The sequence below is a fragment of the Dasypus novemcinctus genome, chromosome 16, assembly GCF_030445035.2.
Source record: "Dasypus novemcinctus isolate mDasNov1 chromosome 16, mDasNov1.1.hap2, whole genome shotgun sequence".
NCBI classification, from domain to species: domain Eukaryota; kingdom Metazoa; phylum Chordata; class Mammalia; order Cingulata; family Dasypodidae; genus Dasypus; species Dasypus novemcinctus.
In genome coordinates this window covers 71,962,946-71,989,107 of record NC_080688.1, presented here as the reverse complement: position 1 = coordinate 71,989,107, position 26,162 = coordinate 71,962,946, and the positions used below count along the sequence as shown (strand labels likewise).

Below are 26,162 nucleotides of genomic sequence, written 5' to 3'. Positions count from 1 at the left end.
TCTTGTTGTCTTTGTGATATACATCAGCTTCCCTCCCAAAGTAGGAATCCTTCCAAATGAGCTCCTTTAAAAGTTGTTGGCACAGGGATGGCACTATGAATAATGTATGAATGAATGGATGGATGGATGGATGGCTCCCCAACAGACACTCACATTCCTCTGCTTGGGCATTCTTTGAATTGGGGAAACCTCTGCTAACAAGGCAATGCATTGCATTGTGACAACTCTGACTTTCAGAAACTTCTCAATTCTGCAACTACCAGTCTGATACTAATTTTCTCCTCTGAAGCCACACAGTTTAGTTTATTGTCTCCTTTTCCACACATTTCCCAGATGACAATCCTCACTTCTTTCAGAATATCGTAAAACAGGGTTTAACCACATCTCACGTTCCTGGTCATTGTCATCTGCATGTGTTCTACTTCAGGGGTTCTTAACCAGGAGTCAGTGGAAAGACTTCAGGGGGTCTGAGAGCTTGAATTGAAAATATCAAATTATTATCTTTATTTTCTCTGACCTCTGATGTTGAGTGTCATAAAACTATCTGCTGCTACATTCTGAGAAGGGGTCCATGGTTTTCACCTGACTGGCAAAGGGGTCCATGGAACAAAAAAGGTTAAGAACCCTGTTCTAATCGGCCTTTCTGTGAGTGGTGGATCCAGGACTTACTTCATTATCCTAAGCTTGACTTGACTAGTAGTGGGTCTGCTCTCATTTTTAATATTAATACAGTCTAAAATTACATTTAGACATCCGTACTTTGGTGTTGGCTGAAAACTGAGTGGGCAACAAGCCCACTAAAATCTTAGGTGTTTTTAACATTAATTGCTTTAAAATCAGATCTTCCCACTTTCTTGCGTAGAGTGGAATTTTACATTTGTGCTTACTAGATTTCTTCTCATTGCTTTTGGTCTACAAATGTACTACAAGTCCATCTTTTCACTCTTTTTGATGCAGGATGAAGTTAAGTATGGTGTGATATTTAGCAGCGTGGTCCCTTGGGTTTAAATCCTGCCTTTATCCTTTACTGCATGGGTAATCTTGTCTAAGTTACTCTCCCTGAGCCATACTTTCCTGACCTATAAATTGAAGATAATTATAAAATTTACCCGTTAGGATTGTTGGGTGAAATAAATGAAGTAATGCATGAATAATGCATAGATAAGTGCCTAAAATGTCTAGGCAATATATAAAATAAAATAAATGTTCACTGTTATTAATAGGGATCATTCTATAACTGTGGATCCTTTTCTCTACTGTTACCATCTTGCTGTCTAGAGGGAAAGCCAAAAGGTTCTGTTGTGACAAATGGAACAAGCAAATGAGATTCCTGATTTTGTGTTGTGTGATTAACCAACTTTACCAGGTAATACATTGCCATTGACTTTGAATTATTAACTGTCTAACTTTGTTGGGCCTTGTGAGTGAAGAACCAAAACAAAAAAATAAATCCTTAAAATTACTGGGGCAAAACTCCTAAGCGACCCTTCACTTATATCTAGTTTTAAGACCAAAAACTGCAAGGTGAGCCAGATGTTAAATTATAGGTGCTAAAGATTATGTGAAAATGTGAGTTAACACTGAGGATAAATTGAGAGGTAATTATTTCCTTTACTGAAGAGTTGGCCATTAAGTGCCTTTAAATATTAAAACTGAAAATTAGACCCATAACAGCTTTTCAGGTAACAGTTCTTGTGACAGGCAGGGGATCCCTGGAGAGCCATGTTGCAGGTCCCAGGGAGTTTTAAGAGTAGAGTCCCACTGCTGGCTATTGACCTGATAAGTAGACTCACTCTTAAAGATAGGGAAGCTATTTCCAACCTGTTTCAGCCTGTTTGAAAACAAAGAAATGGAAAGGTATATAAGGTCTAGGTTGACTCTAGCCATAGTCAGGTTAACCCAACTTGTTTTCATAATAAATACCATGATTGTGCCAAGCCACTAGGGACATCAGCACACTTTCTGATGTTAGAGACTTTCTCCTGGACAAACACTTCTTTGGCTTCCTCTGTTTCATTTGTCCACGAGAAATATGCACAGAACATTAAATAGCTAACTCATATTGTCTCATCATTACCAGTGTGCAGGACTTCTACAGACTCAGATCTGGTTACAGACTGGGTTCTGAAAGGATATAGAGCGCCATGTATTTGTTCTGCACTCCACCAAAATTCTTTGCACTTTGTGGAAACCCAAAAGTCCTTCCATGCATCTGGCTTCTCTTTTGGCCATTTGCTCCAGTACCATGGGAAGGGTGAAGCCACCAATTCTGAGAGTGAAATTTTCAAAGTTAATTGTGTCCAATTATTTGTAAAACCTGAGCAGCACTTTATTAGCTAGAAAGCATTTCAGATTTTCCTCTGTAGCTTTTAAAAGCCATCCTGACTTCCCATGTGTTATTTTTGCACTGGCATTCTCACCAATGCTATGTCTTAGAAGAACGGAGACTTGTGGCCAATACTCTGCAGAAACTGATGGGGCTGTAGAATTTATTCAACTACTACCCTTTTCCGAATCAAAGTGAGGTTGTATATTTCACTTTCATACACTGACAAATTAGGTTCTTAAAAAAAATCATGACTTCCCCTTTTCTTTCTTTTGCTGATAATCTGTGGCAAAAAGCTTATTAGTTTTCTGTAGAACTGCCGTGTTTTAAAAATCAAATTGAAAAATAACTTGATCCTGCCTGCAGAGCAAAGCTATCTGCTGTTTTAGAAAATCTGGATGGTTAAATTGCAAGCACGTTCTGCACATGGTTTAGCAGTTAGTAGCCTGGAAAATGACCCAATAGCCAAGATAGTTTTTTCAATCTTCATTGTAAGTGCTTGTTTAAAGTTTAAGCCTGTAATTGACTATTTTGCACATTGTTCATTGTTAATTCTTTTCAGGCTATTATAGTTTTGTAAATACATTGCCTGCTAAGTTGTGTCAGTGGAGGAACATTAGAGCTATAACAAAATCCAGTTAAATGTGGTGCTTAGAAGCATACCAATTAGCTCATGGTACTGGATCGCCATGATTTCTTGGCCATCCCAGGAAAGTCACTTTCTATCTATTTATGCAAAGTTTCACTTACTTTAAAAGGGCTTGATGATGTCCCTTTTGGATAAAAGGACAGCACATAAATTCATACTGTGCTCTGGCCTGCTGAAGATGTTCTGCTTGGTGGCAGTATTACTCAGTATTGTTATTTGCTCTCTCTTCCTGTGGCACATTGAAGAGGCTGCATCCTTCTCATTTGCCCTTTGATCAGATCTGTCAGCTAGTATCTACCAGATAGCTCAAGCTCTTCTATTTTGTGTAGTTTAGATGAGAGAAGTCATTTCAAGTACGCTTACCACACATGTGATCAACTCTCTTTGGAAGCATATGAAAAACACTGATCAGAAATTAGAGGCCTTTCCTAGTTTCCAAAATATAAATATTTTAATTTCATTCTTTAACTTTTTAGTTACAAAAATTATTACAAAAATTGCAGTGCAAAAGGAGTTAAATTCTGTCCATCAGGTAGTAAAGACCACTAGACTACGGGCTTAATAATTGGAAATAATGAAATAGGTAATATATGATGTCTCTATCTATGGTATAGAAAGAAAAATAATTGCCTGAAATGTACAGAATATAGCTTAAGTATTTATCATTATGTACAAGTGGAAACATAAAACTCCTCTGTTGAAATTTTGTGTGAAACAGAGGATATAATTGCAAGTGTAGACTTGGAGAGTATTTTAAGAACATGCTGATAATCCAGCTAGAGGCCTTAACAAGTCTGTGGTCAAACTAGAGAAGGGAAAAGCAAGGAGATTGATTTGGTTATACAAATTTGGGACACATGTAGGCCTTAGGACCTAAGGTACTGCAGTGCTTGATTTGGTCTTCAAATGATGCTTTTCATAGAAAATATTATCTGAGCCATTGATTTAAAACACAGCCAAATGTAGGGCATATGTAGGCAGAACTGAGCCTTTCTGTCCCTTGACACAAAATCTAATAGTCAGTCTTGAACATTTGACCCTCTAAAGCAAAATTAGAAAAAAAGAATCAGGAATGCAGAAGCACCCAGGATGGGAATGGACTTCCATATTCAGGGATAAAGTCAACAAACGGCTACCTAGAAGTTAGGCTGTGCAAGACTATCTCAGCTACAAGAAAATTGCAGCCATCAGGCTAACAGGATCGGAAACCAAAGGGCTTAAAGCAATTATTTATTAAGAAAGAGGCACAGTTGACATCAAGTGTTATAGAGGAGACTGGCATGATTACAGGAAGATGTTAAGAGTATTTTTAAAAATCCCAAAATTAAAAGCGAAGAAAGAAAGATTGCCTATGAGATGATGATAAATAATAATGAGCTAGTTCTCAAAGCACTTAAAGAACAGGAGGTCAGAAAAGTGGTATGTCAGGCCTTGAAAAGATAGAAAGTGTGATTTATTGACAGATGATGGAGATACTGCTAACAAATAAATGAATTTTTCACCTCAGTGTTCACGGAGGAGGAGGGGGGCAGATGCCAGAAACAGATATAAATTTCCCAGGGGAGAATGAAGAAATACAAAAGAAATCAGGATCATGCTGAAACAGGTGATCAAGGGGCAAAGGAAGAAAACCAGTGAAACCTTAAAGTTTAGCTGTGGTCACCCCCAAATCTTGCAGAAAGTTATATGAATGAAGAAGAAGGTAGGGAGAAGAGAAAAATAACCATGTTTCTTAGAATGTTTGTAATTATTTTTGTGGGTTTGTTTTATCTAATTAATTCAATAGGCTGTAGCCCTCTTGAAATATGTACCCTCAAAAGAAATAAGCTAGTGTATTTAAAAAATTCTCTTAAATAAACTTCAAATGACCAAGACATCTCTCTCCCCCTAAGTTCTCAGTTTTTTAAAGTTAACCTACCATTCTCAGTGTTTAATGAGTGGAGTGAGTCTTATTGTTTCTAGAGCATTCACTGAGTTATTAATTTGGCTGATATTTATTGGATACTTATTAAATGTCAGATAATGTGCTCCATCATGGAATACAGTGGTAAAAAAAAAGACAGACATGTACTTGGGGTCCTTGAAATGTCCTTTCTCTCGCTCACATAAGTTACTCTACTTCATGCCAATTTTTTTTTTTTTTAAAGATCATTTGGTTTGTCATTCCTGGTCTTATTTTTGACTGGCTTCTTGATGGAGAGTGTTGGGAGAAGAGCAGTTTCTTTTGTACCAGGTTGTTTGTTGCACTGTCCTAAACCTGGGCGCCTGCTTCCTTTTCCTGTTCCTCAGGTATGGATCTTTCTCTTCCCACGCTCACTTCCTTCCTCACTGCTACAGACCAGACTCTTGGTTGCTGCTCCCCACCAGGCTGTCCATGAATCAGTATAGGACTCCTTGACCTCCTACTGCGGTTTTGCGAGTCATAGAGTTCTTGCCTTGGACAGGTGAGAGGCTGTACTTTCCGCATTGTTTTCTCCTTTCTCCCCTGTCCTCTGCATTTCAATCTTACCATGATAACACACCTCCTTCCCTAAGCTGAGGACTATTCTCTCCTCCTGGCCCACTCCTTTCTCCATCTTTGCCTCTGTAGACTTTAGTGAACCCAGCGAAGCTCACTTACTGAAAAGGCCTTTCCATTTCTCTTCCCAGAATGAAACTTTCTTTGCTTTGTGTTTAAGAATTATTTTACGATTTTCATTAATGGAAAAAGAAATATGATTGTGAGGAGAGGGCTGCACTATGGTCACTTCTTCCCACCAGGCATCTAATTATCACTTACCATTTTAGCAGCTACTGAAGAATGGAATATGAGAGGTGTTTCAGAGATATTGTTTCCGAGCATGTAGGAGAAAGAGAAAATTTCATCCCCTGCCCAGTTTTGTTCTATAGTCCATGTTTCCACCTCATAAAAAAAATCTTCTAACTAAAATTAATCTCCACTGCCACCTTTCCTTCCAGGACTGTAGTTAAGATCTTTTGTTGGAACAGGTTCCCCTGTGAGCTCTTGATTCTCAAGTTTAAACATTATATATTTAAGTGTCTCTTGAGCCTGGATATAAGATAGTCCATAGAGGTAGGATCAACTAAGATAGCCCATAGAGGAGGGATCAACTAAGATAGTACATCGAGGAAGGATCACCTAAAATAGTCCACCGAGGAGGGATCACCTAAGTTAGTCCATAGAGGTAGGATCAGCTAAGATAGTCCATAGAGGAAGCATCAGCTAAGATAGTCCATAAAGGAGAGATCACCTAAGATAGTCCTTAGAGGAAGGATCAGCTAAGATAGTCCATAGAGGTAGGATCAGCTAAGATAGTCCATGGAGGAAGCATCAGCTAAGATAGTCCATAGAGGAAGCATCAGCTAAGATAGTCCATAGAGGAAGCATCAGCTAAGATAGTCCATAGAGGAAGCATCAGCTAAGATAGTCCATAGAGGAAGCATCAGCTAAGATAGTCCATAGAGGAAGGGTCAACTAAGATAGTCCACAGTGGAAGGATCAACCCAGCAACATTATCCCTCTTTCTTTTTTCATATTTCCATCTTTCATGGAGAGCCATTTGCAGTTTGTTTATTTCCCTGGGAACAGATTACTGTTTTGGTAGGCTGTCTCTCAGGGTCCCTGCCCTGGGTGAGTCTACCCTCTCCTTAAGGAGGAGATTAACATGGAGGAGACAATGGGCAACACAGCAACACCAACCCCACCTGCAGTTATTGTATGACTAATGAGAAAGCAGAAACCAGAGCCAGGAAGAGAATGCCAGAAGCAGCTTTGGTAGTCCTCAGCCTATAGTTTCTTGGAATATTGTTTTAAACCACTATTTCTTGATTAACTTAGGTATCTGATATAAAATATATCAGATGAGTGACATTCTTCAGATGTCCGCCCATAGCCTCTGAATTCCATAAGGAAATATGAGCAGATCTAGTGGTTTTTCCACCTCACTGTGTATATGAGTTACATATGGGCCATTTGAATAATACAGATGCCTGGGCTCTATCCGCAGCTTATTCTGCATTTGGAGGTGTGGACTGGGATACAGGCATATATAATTTAAAAATGTATCCACTGATGCTTTTGTCCCCACAAGTTTGAGGGATCTCGACCTACACATTGCTTCAAAGAATTGTCATTTTATTTTTCAAAACTGTTAATTTTTCTTCAATTAAGTCCTTATTTTTAAATCCTTCATTTCTTTTTTACTCAGTAAAAGTGAGTCATCATTTAGTGCTTAATTATTTACCATTATGATATTTTTATGCCATAAATTAATAACATTTTTAGGTCAAAGAAGTCAGATAATTTTTAATGTGTTAAAAATTGTGTATACATCCAATGGGAAGATGCAAAGATGTCTATTTTTTAACTGTGCATAAAATCAGTAGACTTAATCTAATGAATCTAGCAGTTTACCTCTATGGTAATGATGTGAATGACAGATTTCCTTTGTTGTAGAGCCAAAATTAAACTGTGTGTGTGTGTATATATATATATATTTGTACGTCCATGCACACACATGTATATATATATGTAGTGAGAATGATTTTGCCTATACCAAAGGAAATATGTTATTGGATTTTTGCTAATTTAAAGGAAAGGCCAGCCAAATTAGAGGAAATTCAACGCTATAAATATTTCAAAAAGAACATGAATTTATTATTTTTTTGTAGTATGCCGCTTAGTCTAATTGATTTTGAGGGGGGAATCATTACCTGATGTAAAACAATTAGGGGAGTAACTAAAAACGCTATAAAATTAGCCTCGAAACTGGTTATATGCAAGTGTGTCTTAAGTACTTGGGTGATTTTGTTGCTCTTTCTAATGCTATCTCATAAGACTTATTTTATGCAATAAAGGAATTGTTTTAAGGCTGACCGTTCAATGAAAAACAAACACGGATCCCAAGTTGTAGCTTGATTATTTTGCGTAATCTGCGAAGTGATGATGTGGATTATAAGGATATTGTGGTTTATGTCCTATCACCTTTGCAATGATAGAGCTGCTTTGTCTGACTTGTTTTTTTATACTCATGTAATGTTTTGATCATGTTAGGGATGCAGAGCTAACCACAGGCTGCTCATAGCCATGGTTTCAATAGCCTGTTCATGTTGGGCTTCTGGCAACCATGTTGGCAATTTTAATAAACAGAACTTCACCTCTAACATTTAGCATATTTTGCATTTCACTTCTTTTTGTTTCTGTCAAATTCTCTGTGTTTAATTTAAAAAATTAAAATGAAGAAAGAGAAAACAGTTAAAGACTCATATATGTTTTGTAATATCTGGCGCAAAGGTAAAGAAAATATTGGGAATTTAGATATTTACTATTGTCACTCATGTTAGATTATTTTCCATTTTACCATTGAAGTTACTAGAGCCTGTTTTTATTTAGAATTGTTGGTGAGTTGGAAGCCTTCAGAGAGAATTGATTTTTTTAAATGAATAAAGTGGTTAAATCATAAATCCTGTAAAATTAATTCTCAGGATATTAATAACCATTTCTTTACCCATGAACTTCTTTTTTGATCACAGAATCTTAATTGGCAAAGTTTTATTTGAAGGCATATCCTACTGTTAACAGTCCAAGAATACCCACAACTTACAGAAAGGTTCAACAACATATTGGATGATTGGATGGTAAATCGCAGTGTTTGCAAGCTTATTTGACTTGTATCATATGTACTGATCAGTATTGATTTCTCTAGAAATAGACATGTGCTTTTTATACTTCTTTTATATGTTAGTGTTCAGTCTTTAAGTCATTCATTAATTCCATTCTTGTGCTATTTTGTGTGAAATGTTTGCTACAGCTGAATGCTGGGGACCTACCCTTGAATATAATCTACTTTGAGTCACTTTCTGTCTGGTAGAAGATACAAGAAGTAAGCAGGCCAAGAGAATTGCAGGGTCCTCTGGGAGCTCCTAGCAGGGAAGGACGTAGCACAGAGGAAGTTGACATCTAAGGGCAAGTTGTTGTCTAAATTGAGACTTGAATGATAAAAGAGACAGCCAGGCAAAGGAAGCTAGTAGGGAAATGAGGTGGGGGAGTGTTCTCAGCAGGCAGAGTAGCAAAAGGCTGGAGGTAAGAAAGAGGATTGTACTTTCTGAGAACAGGTTCAGAGAACTGGAAGAAAGAGAGTGTGAGGATCTTTGGGTACACGGAAGCCAGCTCCTAAATGGCTGTGTAAGTTGTGCTCAACATTTGCCATTCATTCAGCAAGTACGTACTCAGCACAGACTATGTGGCAGGCACTTGGGAGACATCAGCAAGCAAAGCAGAAAATAATGCCTGCCCTTGTGGAGTTTTTATTCAAGTGGGGAGAGACAAACGATAAACTTGTCACTAGTGGTTTTGAAAATGGGCCAGAAACGTGTAGTCCAAATGGTTAATGACTTAACATTTGCCAATATTATTGAGCAAATCAAAGATTATTTGATAAAAATAGCTTCTCAGTCATTCCCAGTCCTGGGCTGGAAGGTGTATTGATAATTCAGTATATTTATAGGGAGAATTGAGAGTTACCTATAATGTACGTTTTTTGGGTCTCTCACTCTGTACCGGGCATTTCCTAAGCACGAGCATATCCCACTTGAGGGCAAGTACTGAAGTTCAGTGCGGTCAGTATTTCTGGCTCACCAAATAGATGCCTGTAGCAGTTTGATATAGTTATGAATTCCAAAAATAGAAATTGGATTATATTTGTAATCTGATCTGTACCTGGGCATGATTAAGTTATGATTAGGGCTTTAATTGGGCCATGTCATTAGTGCATTGAGTCCCTACCCCTTGGCATGACAAAGGACAGAGTTGAGGGTTTTTGATGTTGGAGTTTTGATGTTGGAATTTGATGCTAACACCTTAAGCTGGAGACCCGGAAAGTAAGCTCACAGAGGAAACAGAAGCAAGCCCTGGAAAGAGAGGAAGCCTGAACCCTCGCAGACATTGGCAGCCATCCTGCTCCAACATGTGAAAATAGACTTTGGTGAGGGAAGTAACTTGTGCTTTATGGCCTGGTAACTGTAAGCTCCTACCCCAAATAAATACCCTTTATAAAAACCAAGCAATTTCTGGTATTTTGCATCAGCACCGCTTTGGCTGACTAATACAATGCACCTTAAGGGTAGAAGGCCTATCTTTAATGTTAGATAAGAATGCTTGACTGGTCAGCAGTATGGAGGACTTGTCTTATACCCTATTTTAAAACACATTCCTGGAACTAGGGCTGTTTTTTGGATATATGAACAATATTACTGAACAGAGAAATTGCTCAATTTTTTTTGCCATGCAAATAAACAAAAGAAAATATCCTACAAAATAATTGAAAGTAGACAGTGGCTTGTTACTCAAGACTAATTATAGTAAGTGATTATTATAGAGAACAATTTTGGTAGAATTAATAAACAGCAAAGAGGATGCTACAAGTCAGTGTACAGAAGCAGGAGGAGAAAGATGGTTGAACACTGTGAATGAAAAAAGATTTGTTTGAATTTGCCCTTTAGTTGTAAGAGAAATAAATAAAATTATTTGATGTATGAGAGGTATTTGTAAAAATGATTGTACTCCAGCAGTCTTAGCCTGGTTTATATTATTTTCTTTAGAGTAAAAGTTGCAAATGGGTAGGAATTATGCTTTTAAATATTAGACAATAAAGGACTGAAAAACTACTCAAAGCTAAAGAGTAAACAGCTCTGTCAGCATTGCACGCATGGATGATAGGACACATGAGCCTCACAGCAGAGAGAATGGTGGAGAAGGAAGAGGCCATTAAAACAAGGTGCCTTTTTTGGAACTAAAACAGAACAGAAAAAGTGGAAGGTCTTGGGAACCACCAAGGTACTAGATTTTGTTCAGTTGAAAATACATAGTGCTTCCTTCATAGACCTTGCCATCATAAGCGACACACACACAGTTGGATGGATTTGGAGAGAATTTAGTCTCATCACTCTCCACTCTCTTAGTTCATGTCACCAGAGGTGTGCATTTTCAAAACTGTCCAGTTTAGGGTCCAGCCTGTTTATCTGTGGTATAAATATAAAGATTATTTTTCCATATAAGATCAAATGAAATCATGCCTCATCAGCACTAAATTCTAAATAGTGATGGTGACCTTTCTTATCAGTGTTCATAATGTTTATTGCATATGTCTACCAGTGTTTATCAATATTATCCTAATCTAAATATAGGAACTAGTTATTTTGCTCCTGCTGTGTGCCAAACACAGTGCTGTTATTTGCGTATTCTATCTTACAACCCTTTGTGAAAAGTGTTTTATTCTTCAGGTACAGAGAGGTTGGATAATCTGGATGGAGGGTGCCCCCCTGGCTAGTGACATGTTTGGGGTTTGCACACAGCTCTGTCAGACTGTGAAGCATGTGTTCTTAACCAGCAGATATGAGTACTTGCCTGGACAAATGTGACAGGTGAAAAATATTAGAAGTAAATGTAAGTTGAGCTAGATTATATGTACATAAAAATAAAAGTTAAGGGACTGCTATACTTTTAAAAAACATATATATTTCAGCCCACTATTAAACCAAAGTAATAACAATGATAAAAACAGACCTTACAAGAAAAATGATTAAGGGCCCCCAAAGCCAATGGAACATATAATCACCATCATAATTTTTTAATAAGGGATAAGTGAGTCTGATGGGTATAGAACCTGTTACTTTATTAATAAGAATGTATGCATCTGGCAAGGACTTGTATTGCCAAATACATGGCTGGCCTGGAATGAGACTTCTCTGTGGAATTGAGATCAGTGTTTACACCCAAGTAATTTATGATCTTTGAGAAATTTAAGCAAAGGAATATGAAAGCACTTAGGAACAATTTAGAGAATCAGAATTAAAGTAGAATCAGAATATCGTATATATTCTCAATGGAAAAGGATGAGTGGAATAGTGAATTTCTCTGACAGATTGTTTGTTTAATTAAGTTTTTTGCTTTGTTTTGTTTGTTACTTTTTGGGAGAGCCTGCTTCCATTCCACTCAGATATGGGTTTGCATCCTGGCTCAACCAGTTAAACTCTCCCTGGTCTCACTTTTTGCCTGTGAGATGGGGGTAACCAATTGTACCCCACAGTGTTTTATAGGACAAAGTGCCTACCTTAAGATTTGACACACAGCATTTATCTTCAGTGGGTCTTGTTTTTTTTTCTTCCCCTTATACTTATTTGACCTGATGAAGAGGATGAATAAATACGAATCTATTTTCAGTGTTAGGAATCAGGATTATCATTTTTGACTGGTGAAAATTTAAATTTCCAATTCAGAGTAGCTGCTCCTCCCCAGCCTTCCTGCCCCCTCGGCCTTTGTGTAACTCTTTGGTGCCCTCTTGTTACTGCAGGCTCTGAATCTTTGTGAGCCCTTGACTTTAATTGCTTCACTGTCCCTTAGAAATGTTGATACCCGATTGTGTTATATTAGGACTTGTTGAAATCAAAGAAATGTGTTGTCTCGGGAGACCATATCATACTAACTTGGATTCTCCTTAGCCTGCAAGTGGAAATGACCTGGGCTGGACTCATTTTTTCTCATATCACGGCTGCCTGCTGTCTTCTTTGCTCTCGCTTTCACTGTTTAGTCAGGACCCAACACCTAAATGGCTCAAGTAGTCCTCAGAGAAGAAAAGAGGTAGGCAATAAAATGGCAACAAAGTGATGCAGGAGTTCCAAAATTTTATGAGAGATGTCAGGCTTCTCATATGTGTGACTTGATTTGAGGTAGCTGATCTTAGAAGAGCTGCAACTAAACTCCATCCGTCTTCTTTTTTGCTCATGCCTGGAAAGAAAATGTGCCCCTTCTTTAGTCTCTTCACAACCCTTCACATGTGCGTCATTCAGCATATTTTTAACTTGCTTGCCCTGGGGTCTTTTTCCATAAATCCTTCCCTTTTATTTTCTTTCATCTTCTGTTTCTCCCCTGTCTCTTTTTCCCTCTGATAATAAATGTCTGAATGGATCTTCTACTCTCTGGCAGTGATTGTTAAAGTGTGGTCCATAGATCACTTCAGACCTCTTCGGGTGATGTTAAAATTGGGACCGACTTCAGGCCAACAAATCAGCCTCTCAGAAGGGAGTAAGCATCCCAGCAGTTTTCCTGAAACTGCTTAGTATCAAAGTCAGTTTGACATCTTCTAAGGTAGCACAGCTTCAAATTCCATGTTTTTTTCCCTAGCCTTTTCTAAATTTTGTCTTTTGAAACCTGCCTTCTTCATCACCTGGAATGTTGAAACCAAGTAAATCTTCGGTTCCTCTCATGATTCTTTCTTTGATTAGCTGCTTTCCTTTTTAAAAATCTTTTTAAAGTGTAGGCATGGAATGAGCTCAGAGTTGGATGCTTGGGTGGGGTTTGATTCCCAGCTTTATTGGTTAGTAGCTGTGTGATCTTGGACCACTCATTTATCTTCAGAAGGAAGTCTGCCATGGAGGTTTGCATGGCTGACAGGTGGCATTTTTTATCTGAGAGCCCAAGCTTAGTTGTTTCTGCTCTAGGAATCTGCCTCTCCCAGTTGACTGATGGAAAATTTGTAATTATCTGCTTTGCCAGGTTGTGGCCACTGGGTAAGAGCTGAAATGTAACCTGCCTTTTGCCCAGTCTCCACCTTCGCCCTGCACCTTCTCCTCTGCACACCCACAATACTTTCCTACCAAAGTCATGCTCAATTTGACACGGCAACTATTAGAAGAGAGAAATTCTCTCTAGTGAGCCAGAAAATGCAACAGGATTCATCTGAGATTGATAGAGATACCGTTGTCCAACCCACTTTCCTCTCTGTCAGAAAAATATTTTTCTCTGACAGTTGGAGAGATGCAAAGTCTAAAATTGTAGATATGGATAGATGAAAGCTCAAATATTTAATATTATATAAATAATATAGTATGTAACGCTGAAAGTTAACATTTTAGTTTCTTCTGTCTGGGAGACCCCAGCCAGCCATGTGCAAAGAGAGGAATTCCATCACAGAGATCTTCGCTTCAAGGAGACAGGCAGCCGTGGCCTACTATGAGCTGGACAAGCCAAGCTTTAATAGTCTGTGATCGATCATGTCAGGAAGAAGGGGAATCTTCAGTGGTTTATTTTGGGTGGTAGGGGAAGGAGACAAGTTACCTGGATTGGGGAAGGGCTCCCAATAAGCCAGCCAAATGAACAGGATTTTCAAAAATTGTGCAAGGGATGGAAGTTACTTCTTAAGTGAGAGCAATCTGAAGGTCTAATATGTCACCATTACCAGAGAAGCCTGGATGCTTTGTCCTAAGCCAGTGTATGAAATATAGTCATTCATGTTGCACGAAACCGCTTCAGGACTTGTGGCTGCTGTAGGGACTCCTGGCAGAAAGCTGAAGGAGACTCCATAAAATGTGGGACCTGGCGTCATGGATGGCCCAGGGCTTGGCCAAGAGAGAGTCAGCCTCTGTTTGAGACTGTGTCACCTTCTAAGGTTTAATTTCACTCATCGGCTTTCTGTGGGCCTTTTGTAGTTCGTATTTCCTTGTTTTTAATATGGATTTCTTTCTTATTTTTTGAACTTTGTATATTTGTCACTTTTCATTGTTAAATATATATTTAATGTCCATACTTTTGCAGTTTTTGTTTGATTAGCCTTTTACTTCATCCCATTTATACATTCTCTTCCATATGTTTTCTACATTTTTATTGTCTATCTGATTAAGATATTGTTAAGTACCTCCCCTCTTTCCCGGGTAGAACTACCATCTCAATATTGATTCACCAAAACATTTCCCTAATACTCAGGAGGTCCACAGTGTATCAGTCCCTCCTACATTATAGGCTGAAACTGAGGGAACAGGGCTGTTTCCTGTACCAAACATCATTCATCCTGTTAATTTGGAGCCATGTGTCCTGAAATCCATGGTCTGTAGTAGAATGGAGGAAATTCCCTGAGCCTCGGTATTCCCCTCTTTAAAATGAATATAGTGATAGCTACTTCAGAGTGTTGTTATGAAGATAAAATGAGATATACACACCTAGTGCAGAGCCTAGGTAGAACATTCTTAATAAATATATAAATCATCTTCCATTTCTGTGAAAACCCAGGACACATTAGAAAAGATCTAGTTTGAAGGAAGACGGTTGTTAGTTTGGTGTGATGTACTTTGACATCTTCCAAGTGAAGAGATCACATACGCAGTTGGATTTAGGGGTGAGCGACTAGGGAAGTCTGAGTGGAAGGTCCACCACTGAAGGGGTCTTTGGTGTATAGATGCCAGTTGAAGGTACAAAATTGCTTAGGGAGTTTCTAGTAAGATTGTGGCCCTACAGCCTAGTATGGACGGATCACAACATTTAAAACTTTCAGGAGAATGACCAGGAAGTAGGAGAAAACCCAAAGGAATGTGCTACGCTGAAACGGCTTCATGTGCGTGATTCATAGAAAGAGGGGATAGGAGTGTCTTTCTTGTCAGCCAGTGAAGATGGGAACTGAAAACTGACTATTGCTTTAACTGTGAGGAGGTCATTGTTGGCATTTTCACCTAGTTTTTTTTGATGGAGTCTTGAGGCAGGAAAACTGTATACCCACCTCCCTCCACTTCCCCCAGATTTGAGTCATCTTTCCTCTGACCTGGCAAAGTGTTCATTTGGTAAACTTATGTTAGTTTTCCTCTATTGTTTATAACTATCTCTGTTTATACTTAGCTTCATTCCCATAATAAATTATAAATATCCTGAAGACAAAGGTTATGCAAAGTACCATATAAATTATTCCTAGTAAGCATTTCATAGGTCAGTCTTAGAATAATCGATTCTAACAATGTACCGTGTCTTCTTTGTTCATCCATCCATTTATTCATTGAACAATTTTTTTTGTTTACCAACTATATTCCGTGTGTCAGACACTATATTAGGCTATGCGAGTATAGGGAAGCCGATGTGGCTCAGTGGTTGAGTGCTGGTAAAGGAGAGAATAAAAGATATTCCTTTTCTGCATGAAGCTTACATTGGAATAGAGATATGTTATGAAAAAAAATATGTATATATTACATATTCTGAGTGCTTTTGATGTCTTATTCTCCACAGCAACTACTCTGAGATACGTGTCATTACTAGTCCTTTTTTTTTTTTTTAATGTAAAAGTGGAGGCGCCTATATATTCAGTAACTTGCTAGCATCATCAGGTCGTGGGGGTGGGGGTTGGATCTAGCATTCAAATCCAGGCAGTCTGTCTCCAGTGTCTGTGCCCTTAATCACCCCAGTTCCACTGCAGAGTCTCTGGCACAGGGTAAATATTTACCATTATCATCATTATTAATAATAATAATATTAGAAGTAGCAGTCATTCCTCAAAGGACCCTAGGGATCGTTTACTCCAATTTAGATGAAGAAATGGAGACTCACACACCTAGTCATTGGCAAAACTAAATTAAGAAGCTGGTTTTCTGTGCTCCCAATCCAATGCTTTTCTCTCATATGGTACCTCTTCTTTAAAGAAGGTGGGTCTGGAGGGACTAAGAAGAGAAGGATGGAAGAATGAAGGAGTGAATAGTCAAGGAGAAAGAAGGAAGTGTAGAAGAGACATAGGAAGGAAATAAACCTGTTTGATTTTGGTTTTGTGGTGCTACCAACCTCTGTCCTATTTTTCAGTTTTTCTTGCTGTATTCTGTAGAGGAGTTCCTTGAAATAAGAATATTTCCATGCAAAATAACTACATTCTGTTTCAGAGACTAGCAAAAAATAATTCAGAAACTAGGGGACTTAGCTACTGAAATGTGAAGACTATTAAAGTGGTTTATATTTTGGGAAAAAAACCATTATAACTGGCATTTATTTTGGGAAGACACTGGTTGGGAGATATGCTGGAAGATTTGTTTGACCACCAGCTGAATCTTTGAGGTGTGTGTGTGCTTGTGTGTGTGTGTGTGTGAGAGAGAGAGAGAGAGAGAGAGAAAGACAGAGAGAGAGAGAGAGAGGTGTATGTAGAGGTACGTATACAAAATAATGGTAATATTGAATTTACTTTGTGTATAACTTTTGGGGGAGAGGATGATCTATTGAAACATTTTTCTGGGATGGGAAAGTGTTTGTACTTATACGCAAGACTGTTCTAATATCAAGCACCATATTTAAGCTTCACAAACATACAGTAAGTAAGGGACAGATGTACAAGGAATTTAAGCAGAATTTTTCTAAATGGCAAATAATTAGAGGGAAACAGATGCCTATGGGCAGTAAAGGATGAAATGAAGTTCCAGGAATTTTAAAAAAGAAATGGAAATATGTATGTAGAATGTAGCCACTCTCAAGGATGTTTAAGCCTAGAGGGTGTTCTCACCCAAAGTTTTCTGTTTTTTTGTGGGTTTTCTGAAATAAACTTTTATTCTTTCTTCACCTATATTCCCCAAAGAAATAGGTCATGCTAATCATTCTAAAGTGGAACAGATTTTCTTTCGAACCTCAATTTTAGAGGACTTTGTGGTCACATCTCTTTCTTCTCTCTCCCCAGGGCCTTGTCCTTTCACAGAACTGCCAGGAAATGACATTTCATAACAGTATCACTCCTCATTTATGTATTATTTATACTCCATCAACTTCCAAAAGGGTTTTGAGGTAGCCTACTAAGGAAAGACGCATTAAGAATGTGATCGTTTCTTCCTTGATGGGTATTTTAGGATGGGCATGTCCCTCCTTTACAAGAACCCTGTTGTAAGAGGGGTTGTGGCCATCCCAGATCTAGTCTGTTATAGTCTTGGTGTCAAAAGGAAACAGATCTCCAAGAATAAAGTAGTGACGAGCATTTGGCATTTCCCCTCTTCCTGTGGAGTGGTAGTTTAAACAGCAGGGCACTGAGCAGAGCAATTCGACAACCCAGCATAGCTGAGCTGTAGCACCTGATCATTATCCTTCAGGTTTAAGATTTACCTGTTGTGCTCATTGTAACAAAAGAAATGAAATCTCTGTAATTATATTGGAAGGGGGAGGAGATCATGTTTTAGTTCCTTTGATCTTGAGCTAGAATAGGCTCTGCTTTTGGAAATTTAATTTCAAAGAATCCAATGTACACATCTGCTTTTTGTACTGCAATTTCTATTGAGCTTGAAAATAGAAATTTATTAATGCAAATGTGTAGAGTCTGTTCCCTGAGAAAAAAAATACACATTCAATACACAAGGTGATCCTTTCTACATAGCTGTGGGAGATTTTAATAAATATGCTGTCTATTTTTCTTGGAGGGTTCAGAGATGAGGTTCGTTGTTAACAAGAACTAAGCATAAAATTTTTAGTGCACATTGGGGAACAGAAAGTTCATGATTATGTCAATTTTTAAACATTTCCAAAGGACAAATCTGTTGGTAAAGAGAGGGGAAAGCATTTTGAATTATCAAAAGGAAAAAAAAAATTAACCAAAAACAAGTGTGTCATCAATTCATTTTGAGAACATGTTTGAATTGAAGGTAGGGACCATGCTAAGAAACAAAGCTTTCATTTCAATGAATCCAATCTGCCTGGTGTTCTGTAAAATCGCCTTTGCCTGCAAATGGAAAGGCATGCAGATTTTAGGTAGGATACTTTTTCACCCAAGTTAGCCTTTACTTTAAATATTATTTTTTATACCAATTATATGAAAATGGACATGAATGACACTTGACTCAATCCCCACAGCAGCTGGGTGGTAAGGTCTGTTTTTATTAACTTTCCTTCGTTCTTAGTATAAATTTCCCAATAAAGCTTAAAATGTCATGAGCATTTTGGGGCATAAATTCTTTAAGCTATTTTGCCGTCATATAGTTATTCTGTGTAGGGTTTGAATGTTTTCCTAAACTCCTTCTCATCTTCAAATGGGAAAAACAAATTCTAAATGGCTGCGCACAATCACTCTGTTTGGATAAGCAATCAGCTCATAAGGCTTAAGCCAAAGTATCTACTTTGAATGCTTTTGAGTCAGTAGAGCTGGTTCCCTAAAGTTTTGCTGCATCAAAAAAGTACCCAAAAACTTTGTTATAAATGACCTAGGCTTAAGGAAGAGCATGTGCTTAAAGAATTCACTGGATCAATTAGACTAATTTTTCCTTTTTTATTGCCACATAGTAAGATTTTTTTTTCAAATGTCTTAGATAGGCTACAGAGTTGCGCATTGTCATTGCCCTCTGTTGATTATTTTCTTTCTACCCTCAAACCCCCGCCCTAAGCTTTTAATTTTACTTTTTAAAGGAAAGAAAAACTGAAAATCACAAGTTCTGTTGTGATTTAAGAATTCTGAGTAAGGCAGCGATCCTGTCCTTAGCTTGCTTGTGTCTGAGTTGGTATTTCATTTGTGTGGCCAGTCTAACCTTGCGACCCCTGCAAATGTACAATTCCATTTGGATTCAGGGATCCCTGGATGAGTCTGTGCTACAGGAGGCCACAGGCCACTGGAATTATTTAAGACACAAAATGTTGAGCAGAGTTCACTCTTCTGAGGCTTTGGGGTCACCACGGCTGTGCTTTAACAGCTTCTGAAAAAGCTTGCCGATACTGAACACCACTTCCAGTTCATCAAGCTCCAGCATTTCTACCTATTCATGACTTCGTTGAGTTACCCACGTCTCTTCTTCACAGGCAAGAAACTCACAAACAAAATTTCAATGTCTAATGGCAGACAGTTGGGGTGCTGCAACCAGGCAGTCACCCTTAAAAATTAATGAGCTTCATGATGGTGAGAGAAGTGACTGTGATGGTGGTTTGGGAGGGAGGGGCCACTGGGGATGGCAGAAGGAAGAAGGCTGGACTCCTCATAAGTGACAATGATGCGAGCCCCTGTCCTTATCTCCCCTTCCTCCCCCCCCCCACCAGTCACCACCCCTTCCCTCCTCCTCTCTTCACAGGAGCCGAAGCAGATAGAAAGACAGGGCGATTATGAAGACGTCAGTTGGAGCGTAGGCAGGCGAGAGGGGCGCAGCGCTCCAGATGAGGTCCGGGGGGAGCCGAGGAGGGTCACTCATGGACGACCGTGTGTGTGTGTCTGACAGACTGTGAAATGGTGCGTTGTTGCACGGCTGCGCTGCACCTGGGCCCTTCATCTGTGATTGATTGGTTTGGTCATGTGTAATGGTCCCATCTGCTCTGTGTTGTTTTTCTTTTTTTACTTATAAACACCGTTCCCAGCGGCTGAGAGAGGATGAGCTATGTTTTGTCATCTTCACTTACACTTTAGCTCAAAAAAGTGGTCAAGTAGGTAAGCTCTAAAGTCTATTCCAGTAACGTAGTAGGAAAGCACGTTTTATCCCCTTCACTTGATTTGTGTGAGTGTGTCTGTGGGTGTGCGTGCTCTCCTGCGCACGCGTGTGTGCGTGGCGTTTTAATGCTGCCTGTGTTAATCTCTGAATAGTTCACGAACCATGGAGGACCAAAAAATTGGAGAAATGATTTGCACAAATCTGCGTATTGTGACTCTTACTGCAGAGAGATTTTTTTTTTTTGTAACAGAGCCAATACTTAATTAAAACCGCTGACATCATGGTGTTATAATTAAGCGTGGCATTAATTAAGCTGGAATAACGATTTTTTTTATTAAGAGCTGCTTCTGTTGTATAAGACCGTTATCAGCTAAAAACAAAATAATTTTGAAGCAAAAATAAATTCCCTGTAACAGCCTTCCACTCCTTTTCAACTTTCCCAAAGTCCAACCTCAGGACTGTCGTCATCAGGGCTGTATGAGTACGTGCATGTGTGTGAGTGTGTGTGAGTGTGTGTGTGCGTGTTTGGTGGTGTTGGGATGGGGGGAGAGTGGAAGTGAAATTTGTTTTTTTTTCACCCAAAAATGCTGATCGGCTCCTGGCATTCTGATGGCTAATTATGCATCGGAGAGCTTCGACAGCTGCATTCATCATCATAAAATGTAATAATTAATGACATTCCAACAAAGAAAAATATGCAAATGAGGACTCATTAGCATTTTCATATTCAGCTTTGATAATGCTTTTGCTGACAAGGTTGTAATTAATGAAAATTCATGTCGCAGTCAGGAGATTGGATCGGTTTCATTCCGCTCACAATTCCCAAATGCTTGCATTATGGAAAATCGGCGGCTCTGCCAACTTTTCAGGGAAGAAAAAAACACACACACACACTAAAAGCACCAGATGCAAATTAATGGTAGGGAGTCTTTAACTCTTTAAACCACCCCCCTAAATTTCCATCATAGGAAACATGATGAGTGGTAGCTTAAGAACTAGGATTCCTTTTAAAAAATAATTGTAATAAATGTACTTTCGTCTGTGGCCCAAGTATAAGAATTTCAGGCAAACTTTTTTTTTTTTAATATTTTAAAAGAACCCTCTACCTTTTTCCTTCTTTCCTTTTCCCTTTCAAGACTATTTAAATTTCCGTAGTAAAACATGTTAGGACAGCCAAGCCTCAGCGTGTTGTGTTCTGTCCTCTAGCTGGCAAATTTACGCCACAACAGTTTATTCATCCACATGCTTTTGGCGACTCTTCGTCACGTATTTGTGCTTAGATCTTCTGGTGCCTCCCTCGATGTGCTACTCATAAGGTCGAAAGAAAAGCAAGTATTCTATTTCTCTAATCAGGGTGGGTTTTTGTTTTTGTTTTTTATGATGGTTGTTTTTTTAGTGCTTTTCCTTTTTCATCTGGTCTCTCTGTGGTTTAGTATAAGAATTTGAGAATGTACCCATAATTCTCTCACTGAACACTTCTGGTTTAGTGTTGTGTTCTAAACGTAATTTTAAGAGCCACTACACAATCAAAATGGAGACCCAGAAACCCTAGAACAGAGATCGACAAGTTTTCAGGACAGAGAGCAATTGATTTAGAGACCCTCCATGTGTTTCTTTTAAAATATGGAACTTTGGATTGGCAAATAATCATTTGGTACCAGCCTGGTACCATGTTTTGAAATTGTAGCCTAAAGTTAGCCTGAAAGTTCTGTCTGGCTCTTAAAATTAGAAAGAAAAACCTTAACAGGGTTCTGACCTGATTTCAGGTTTTATCTTTAGGTTTAAAAAATGGTTATTATTAGAGTAGATCTTCTTCTGAGGCAGATGTTTTTAAAATTTTTTTGTAGAATGATTAAGAAAAAAGGAAAATAAAGCATATTTCTTTATACATTTTAAAAGATGTGAGCATTTTCACTTTCAGATGATATAAAACAACTTCTGGGAGTTCCTAAGATACAATTTCCTGTTTATTTAAAGTTAGTTGTAATTCCCGAAGTTGCTAGCCCAGCATAAATAAAGAACGTAAATATGCTTTGTGATGGGAAGATACAAACTTTGATATGCTAAATCTTATTTTTTTAGAATATCTAGGTAAAAAAGAAAGTATCATCACTTATTTAGTGAAGAGTTTAAAATAAATCTTTTTTTTTCCCCTTCTACCATGTGATTAAGAATGACTAGTTCTTTATTTTACATGCATCTCCCAGAGGTCCAAGAAACATAATTTTATTTCAATCTCTTGTTTTTTCCAACTTCTGACTTGTCAGTTTGTACGTGAACATATTTGTATGTGTGTGCACACATGCATGTGTGTAAATGTGTGTTTCCATGTCTGGAGATTAAGGTGGCTCTGTCCTGTTTCCTTTAAAATGCTATTGTGTTAAAATAGCAGGCCTAAGAAGGCTCTACTCTTTTTTCTTTTAATTTACTTCTTTTTTATTCAGGCAAACTGCCCATCCAGATGGTAGAATTTCACCTGTAAGCAATCTGAAACTCTGGGTTAATTCTGACATATTATAGAGCTTTTTTACTTTCTTTTTGTACACTACAACTAAGTGCAGAAGAACTGCTCAAGATAATGTCCCCCCCCCCATTACGCGCTTCCTGCTGTGATTGGTTCTTCCCCCCCCCCCCCCAAATCTGTATTTTGGGCTCAATTAAAATCTGTGGCTTTAGGCGCTTTGCTGCTATTGTCAAAACCACATGTGATGAAATCCTTGACCACTTCTAATATGTGTAAATGAGGAAGCAATGGCAGAAGTGAAGAAACCAGCGTTGATCAGTAGCTTAGCTGTTGAGAAACAGATCATTTTCATTTTATAAGCTAAACGTTCCACTAGCTTTGATAAATTCACTGTTAGTTTTCTCCTCCCATCAAATTCACAAACGTCTACTTTCTCATATGTTCCTAAGTAATGCCTAGCATGGTAGTAGCAAGTGGAATCCTGAAATTTGGTCTTTTCAGCGTGGCAAGCCGTGGGTGGTTTTTGTGATTGACTGAACCTGGGAAATACTTTAAAGTGATTTGTTACCAGTTATCAACAATCCCATTATTTCCCAAAACACATTTTCAGGGTTTTGTTTTTGGTTTGTTTGTTTTTTTTTTGATTAGTGTATGAAAGGGAGAGGAAGTATTGGAGGTTGTTTTCACTCATAATAATTGTAATCATACTGAATTTACAATATAGTTTTGCATGCCCCCTTCTTGTTTTTATTTCTAGAAAACCTTTGCATGAATTATTTCTTGTGTTATTTACAAAGTAAAAATGGCTCTAGAGACTTCTTCTGCCCTGGCTTATTCCCTAGGGAGGACATTTTTTAAAGTACTCTACTAATATTGTACTTGTTAAGACTTGGGACCCTCATTGTGGCGTTGTTCGTTTCTTTTTTCTGTTTCCTGTTTTGCATGTGTTAACTCCTGCAGGTATCTCTCTCTCTCTCTGTCTCTCTCTCTCTCTCTCTCTGTCTCTCTCATTTTTCTAGCTCTCTCTAGCTCTCTATCTGATGAGATTTTCACTGTACGGTATCAGCCACATTTACTAGAGTTACTGAACTCTGAAATAGGAAACCTGTGGGTGATCAGTTTTACCCTCCCCAGAAGCTATTCAATCAGTCAAGGAGAGTTATTGCCCCATGACTGAGGATTTTAAAGTAATTGTTTCACAGAAATATCCAAAGCTTTTGTTTCAGGTAAGGCAACAGAATCAACATTTGTTTGTAGGTGGTGAAGTCAGTGTCCCTGCCAGTAATTCTCATCCAGTTGCTTCTCACATGTCCCTTGCAAACTTTCCCATTGGTTGGGGCCTGTGGAGTGATTTCAGTGGCTGGCTGGTAGAAATGTTTGTGAGAACATTTGCTTTTCAAAGCAGCCTAAATATTTGCAAAAATGTTTGCTTGAGAAAAAGAACCCACTTAGGATTAGGAAGTAACTGCTTAAACATTTATAAAGCATTTGTGATTTCCTAAAGTATGGCATTCATGAACCAGAACCTAACCTGACTTTCTGGGGTTATACAGGATTCTTTTTTTTTTTTTAAAGCTTATAAGATATCACACGTGTTGCTTTATGGTTAAGACTTACAGATATATAGTATAAAGTGCAAAACAATTCTAAAGACAGATATATTTAAAAACTGCTTGGTTGTCATTTAGTGAATGTATAAAGCGAAAGATGTAGAGAAAGACCTCGGGAAATGATGGAATGTTGATTGGTTCCTGTAGATTTTTTTCCCCCATGAAACACAATTGTATTACTATGATATGACATTCCTTCTATTGGAATCTGTAAGATTTTTTTTCATAGTAATAATTTGGATGTCAGATCTTTCCCTTTTTTTCTTGGCAAAGTGTTTACTACACACATTTTCATGTTCAAATTATAAAGTTTTAACTGCATTTCGCTAATGGTTTGGAAACAGTGCATATAAAATCAGTTCAGGTCAATTTTTCCAATTTGTTAACAATGTAGGAGTTGAGCGTTGACAATTACTGTACTTAAAAGCCCCTCGGATCAGGTGTTATTTTACCATCTGGACATTTTAATTAGTAATAAAAATGTGGGTCTGGATACACAGAAATAGGATCTACGGTACAGAGCGGCCCAGTGCCCTCAGTTGGTACTGTGATGTGTATGGCTACATTTTATAAGTGTGTTTGTGTCATAAGTGTAATTGTGTTGAGTATGTGTTCATTCCTTCTAGGAAACCCAAGCAGAGCATTCAGTTTCTTTTTTCAAAGTAGGTACTATTTCGATACCAAAAAAATGGCTAATTTTCTTAAATAAGAAGTTGAATAACATATACTTGCATTCATAAGTAATAATCGCCTGTAAATTTTTATAAACAGCCCTTTACATGCTCCTACTTCCTTATGTAATGTTTGGAAGGGCATGACAGTTTAAGGCTGGTATCCTAGGTAGACTTGGGTAGAAGACTTGGCTCATCTACTTCAAACCTGTGTGCCCTTTGGCAGATAAGTTAACCTCTCTGAGTCTCCTTTTTCATTCATGTGTAGGATGAAAGTATTAATGAGCATAGTTCTGATACCTGCCTAACAGCATTATGATGAAGCTTACAAGGGCATGTATGTGAAAGCACTTGATAAAATATAGCATGTTATAATGGTTAGTGCAAAATATAAATTACCAATTCATAACCTCGTATCATCTTTGTAATTGAATTAATTGTCTCATATACAAAAATGAGGAAGGTGCAAATATAAGATTACATTAGATTATTAACAAATTGACAACTTTAAGACTACCATAAAATGTGTTCGTGGTTTTAAACATGAAGCAAAATAACCCATTTTTATAAAATACCTGCATATGCTCTTCGAAATAATGTTATTCTTAATTAAGGCAGAAGCGGGTGCATTTGGGGGAAATAGTGACCCTCTGGAGAAATGGAGAGTGAAAATAGTTTACGGAAATGAGTCTTAGCGTCTTCTCTTTTGGAAACATGCATGCTTATTTCTCTAATCATTGTGAAGTTCACGTTTGCAAACCAGTGTGGAAAACTTAAACGGTAATCATCATTGTTTAGAAGAACCTATCCATTACAATTTCTATATTGCAAAAAAAAACACAAAACAAACTTAAGAATGCGTCATTGCCGTAAAGTAAGGAAGTGGATAAAATTACCATTTGACACTGGACTAGATGAATTGGACACTTCTTAGAAATCTCAGTTTTTATTATAGATCCAGTTGTCTCCCCCAAGAACTCTTCTGGAGAACACTTGCTTTCTTTATTTAAACAAATGGTCTAATTGTATTCTGTGGCATAATGATAAATATTTTGGTCATTTCATTAATTTCATTTTCCTCTGGCTTACAGTAACAAGTGCATACCTTGATTATAGTACAAATATTATTTACATTGCATTATTACTAATAAATATTATCATGAAGAATATGATTTTAATAATCAGTATCTTAGAGAGCTTAGAGCTTTTAAGACTTGTCTCTGAGATGTGGTATTAGCAGGAGTGTACAGAGTTCCTTGTTGGTGAC

At 38.0% G+C, this 26,162-nt stretch overlaps 1 protein-coding gene across 16 annotated transcripts in view; it reads left to right on the top strand.

The window, feature by feature from the left end:
- Positions 1-26,162, top strand: part of TCF4 (transcription factor 4) — a 348,268-nt gene that overhangs the window by 140,139 nt on the left and 181,967 nt on the right. Inside the window, exon 1 of one of the 16 annotated variants that reach the window (XM_058277771.2) lies at positions 21,378-21,504. The exons of 14 other annotated variants lie outside the window; for them this stretch is intronic. In XM_058277771.2, coding sequence (XP_058133754.1) covers positions 21,393-21,504 — 112 coding nt within the window. In that variant the 5' untranslated portion in view covers positions 21,378-21,392. Of the gene's footprint in view, positions 1-21,377; positions 21,505-26,162 lie in introns of those variants that run through there. One more of the 16 variants, XM_071208565.1, reaches the window with a different exon arrangement.